Source organism: Limulus polyphemus, unplaced genomic scaffold, assembly GCF_000517525.1.
Source record: "Limulus polyphemus unplaced genomic scaffold, Limulus_polyphemus-2.1.2 Scaffold5300, whole genome shotgun sequence".
In the NCBI taxonomy this organism is placed as follows: domain Eukaryota; kingdom Metazoa; phylum Arthropoda; class Merostomata; order Xiphosura; family Limulidae; genus Limulus; species Limulus polyphemus.
The window spans coordinates 11,813-16,188 of NW_013670910.1; the positions used below are offsets into that span (position 1 = coordinate 11,813).

The 4,376-nt window shown below is 36.7% G+C and overlaps 1 protein-coding gene across 1 annotated transcript; it reads left to right on the plus strand.

Moving 5' to 3' along the window:
• Window positions 1–604: 604 nt before the first annotated feature.
• On the plus strand, window positions 605–2,820 carry LOC106472398 (zinc finger protein squeeze-like). The gene has a single exon (XM_013933041.2). The coding sequence runs from the start codon at window positions 802–804 to the stop codon at window positions 2,710–2,712; it is 1,911 nt and encodes a 636-aa protein (XP_013788495.1). The 5' UTR covers window positions 605–801; the 3' UTR covers window positions 2,713–2,820.
• The last annotated feature ends 1,556 nt before the right edge of the window (window positions 2,821–4,376 follow it).

The following is a 4,376-nucleotide window of genomic DNA, read 5'->3' on the forward strand; positions in this document are numbered from 1 at the left end:
CTCTCGAACGTGTACTTGAATGTAAGTATTGGTGGGATTAGCAAGTTTTTATAAACATGTACATGAATGTAAGTATTGGTGGGATTAGCAAGTTTTTATAAACATGTACATGAATGTAAGTATTGGTGGGATTAGCAAGTTTTTATAAACATGTACATGAATGTAAGTATTAGTGGGATTGGTAAGTTTTTATAAACATGTACATGAATGTAAGTATTTGTGGGATTGTCAGGTTTTTATGAACATGTACTGGAATGTAAATATTACTGTGATTACCAAGTTTTATGTACATGTACATAAGTATTAGTGGGATTGGTAAGTTTTTATAAACTTGTACTTGAATGTAAGTTTTATGAAACACAGAGATTGATGTTGACTGGTATGGACCTGAATTATCTATAAAACATATTTTTTACTTCTTTCGTTTCACTAGTATGTAAAAAGTTGAAATATAGTTTTGGTTATCGTAAATGTAAACAGCAGTTTAGAGTTATATTGTAATTAAGTCTGTTATTTTATCTTTTCAAATCAAATTTTCATAATGTATGTCAAGATATAAAGTACAAAAGAAGTAAAACAAGTTTCTCTACTCAGGTCTCCAGGGATATGAAGATGTCAAGTTTTTTCCTAGAAACAGGTGAAAATGGTCAACACAGCCTGCATATAGGCCACAGAACAATACACCCAACAGAGGAAACATAATCAGGTCTTTCATTTTATATACATGTAAGTGTGACGTTTAGATCGATTTCCTTAAACCAAACCATCACTTTAGTTACAGGTTGTCAGTTTATCTCAGTCATGAGTGCTTATCCAGTGGAGAGCTCCTTGCAGAATGGTACATATCCTTGGGTCACACCAAGTTCTCTTGGCCAGAAAAGCTGGCCCCCTGGTTATCAAGCCAGTTTGACAGATCTATTCCTGAAGAAGAATCCACTTCACTTTGGGACAGGAATATCCCAACTAGCAGCTGCATCCAGCTACATCGAGAAGATGTCTTCCCTAAATGATCATGTTCAGAAATGTCCACATCCTGATGCTAAAGACAAACCACATCCATGTGAAGTCTGCCAACAGTACTTCTCTTTATACAATAGTTTGAAATCAGATGGAGCATGTAGCAGTACCAGTAATTATAGCTTAGGAGGAGCATCTAACACTAACAGACCAGTGAGTGCACCTCCTGAAAGAAAACAGCTCCAGCCACCCTTACAACCACCAATATCAGGATCTATAGATCCGAACAATTTATCCAAGGAAGAACAACTTCTCCCACAACCCCCGTCATTACCAAGTAGAGAGCAAAATGATCCCCCATACCACGAAGAAAACCAGTCTATTCGAAGGTCACATCCTGCTCCTACTAAGAATTTTATGTGTCCTGTTTGTTATAAATATTTTACTCAGAAAGGTAATCTCAAGACTCACATGATGATCCATACTGGTGAAAAACCATTTTCCTGTCAAGTGTGTGGGAAGAGTTTTACACAAAAAGGAAATGTGGACACTCACATGAAGATACACACTGGAGAAAAAGAGTTTGGCTGTAATACATGTGGCAAGAGGTTCACACAGAAAGGTAACCTGAAGACCCATATTCGAAGTGTCCATGCAAAAGAAAAACCCTTTGCGTGTGGAGTTTGTGGAAAATGCTTTTCACAGAAAGGCAACATGCAAACACACATGAGGACACACAACAAGGATGACCGCTTTCCCTGTAGCCTCTGTGGAAAGACCTTCTCACAGAAAGGAAACCTTAAAACTCACATGCATAGACACACTGGTCAAGTGCCATCTCGTCGCTATGGATCCCAAGGAGGGTCACATTCTTGTGAAACTACCCCTAACCGTTCATATGATTTATCAGGAACTACTCCATTTGTTCCTTATAATTTCCACAAATCTTCAACTGCTTCAAAAGTGTCTTCAGAATCTCCTCTTCCTCCATCAACATCTAATCAACCTATGGAATCTAATGGCCAAACTTTAAGAAATATCCAGAGTCCTCCACATTCCCAGGTTATAAAACCTATTCCTGAATCTCATCCACACATGAGAACATCTCCTTTATCCCAGATATCTTCAGGAGCCCAGAGTTCATCTCTTCCTCAGTTTTTCCACAGAGCACCTCCTCCTATTGAAGCTCATTCAAATATGGATCAAAAGTTGCCTACTATGCCTCAACACCAAGAGTTTTCAAGTCCCTCTCCCCCTGATATCATGAACCATCCTCCTGACCACCTTCCCAAACCATCAACACATTCCCACCAGCCCTTATCCACACATTTTCAGGGAAGTATGATCCCTTCTGTAATGCATAGTCCTCCACCACATCCTCATGTGTCTCGGATCAACAGTCCTCCTCCCCATACCCAATTTGGACAACTAGCCATTTCTGAGAGTGAAGGACGACCTTTTTATTCTGCTCCGCCCACGCCTGTACCGGCATCATTTGCTCACTCCCCTCGTTGGTTGCCCCATGGATATCAAAGACATTACAACAACTTCCAACCTCCTTCCTCATATGGCCCTATTACTCAGCATCCAACCCCGTTATCCAGATTAGCTCTCTTGAGTTCCAATTCTATGGCTCATCACAGTTCATCTCCAGTAGACAAGCAGCATTTTGGAGCCAATTCTGCTCATAATCAACACCAGGAACCACCCTATCACCAATCAGAAAGTCCAGATTTTTCACAGTTGTTGGGCTAGGAACAAGTCTACTTCAACGAGTTATTCAGTGATTTTTCAAGGAAATTCTGATAATGGTAAAAGATAAAGATTGGGTTTTGAATTGATTTTACATTTAAATATTTTTCTTCCTAATTCATGACTAAGAAAGAATAGACTTAAAACATGTGAAAAGATTTATGAAATTTTTCTAAATCAGCTGGAAGAAGAGATGAATGAAAAGAGAATTAACCAGTGCTCATTTGAAATGGATTACTAAATATCTTGGAATGTTTTCTGAAACTAGTCTCTGAATAGTTTTATGCTCACCACCTATGTTATATCAAGTACGTAAGCATTTATAGATATATATATATATACATAAATATATATTGATTAAAAACTTCTGCTCACTCCTTACCTTGTGATTAGATTCTAAATCTGTCTTTCTCTACATAAGCACTTCTAGTGTCTCCGATGTCTTACTGTATTGTTTATTAGTCTCATATTTTGTCTTTAAGAAATTGTTTACAACATGTGGACCCAAGTTAGGTTTAATGGGTAGTTGTTATGGTTATAACTCTTGTTACTGTCCAGTGTCGTCCATAATGTATTCAGGTGCCACTCAGACTTCAGATCTGAAGAAAGAGGCTGCAGTATCGTACCTTGATACAAAAAAAAAGGTGCTTTGGTAAGGACTGTGATAATTTTAGGCTTAAAGTGTGGTTATCATATTTAATGATTTAATTGTTAAGAAGCACAGTGTGAAGAATTCAGAAGTTGAATACACGTTTTTGTTAAAAATGATGTGTCACATCAGCATACACCGTTGGTAAGAAAATTGGTAAATGATGTGTCACATCATCAAACACCACTCTGAATGTATTTTTGATAGTGATTCAGTGATGTGCAAAAAATATTTGTAATAATTGTTGAAAGTGTTTGAGTTAATAATATATTGTTGTTGATAGCACTGACCAAGTATTACTTTCACAAAGGTATATTAATGTGTCACGTGATCACATTGAACGACATTTGATAGCTTTGTGTCATGGGATGTAATTAAAGCTTAAGGTTAATATACCATGTCACGTTCTAGTGTGTTTTAAACAGGGGTTAAAACGTAATAACTTAGGGCATGTAAAAATATAGGAAAATGGGCATTTTTTCAATCTTTCCTCTTGTGATTTCATGGCCCTCTTCTTACTAGTCACTCTCTTGGCTATGGTACAACATTTTTTGATTAGCACAAAGTTTGTCTAGAGAATGAGTATATTTCCTGACATTGTTGAATAGATTTATGACAGACAAACCAAGCTTAGTATTTTTAACCCCTGTTTAACTTTTATAAAAGTTGTTCTTTTCATTTGAAGTTGATTATTCCAATGATGCTCTGTTTTGCCATGAAGTAAAATCTTGATGTATTCTTCATAATTCTGTTAAGTGTTTCCAGATGATAAACCACATTTAGGGTAATGGGAGTCACTAATCAAAGTTTTTTGCTATTGGCTGTTTTTGTGTCTATTAACTGGGCATAACAATTGTACTGTTACCTGTGGTGCTGCTTGAAAGACTGAGTGTTATACATTTAGTCATTAATGTTTTGTTATATATATAAATTGGGATAGATCTATTATGATAATTTAGTGTCAAAGATTATTGCATTATAGCCCAAGGCATGAGTATTAGTATCTCCTCGTTCCTTG

Excerpts from the sequence above, each read along its gene's own strand:
- LOC106472398 (XM_013933041.2), top strand. The coding sequence starts at position 802 with ATGAGTGCTTATCCAGTGGAGAGCTCCTTGCAGAATGGTACATATCCT.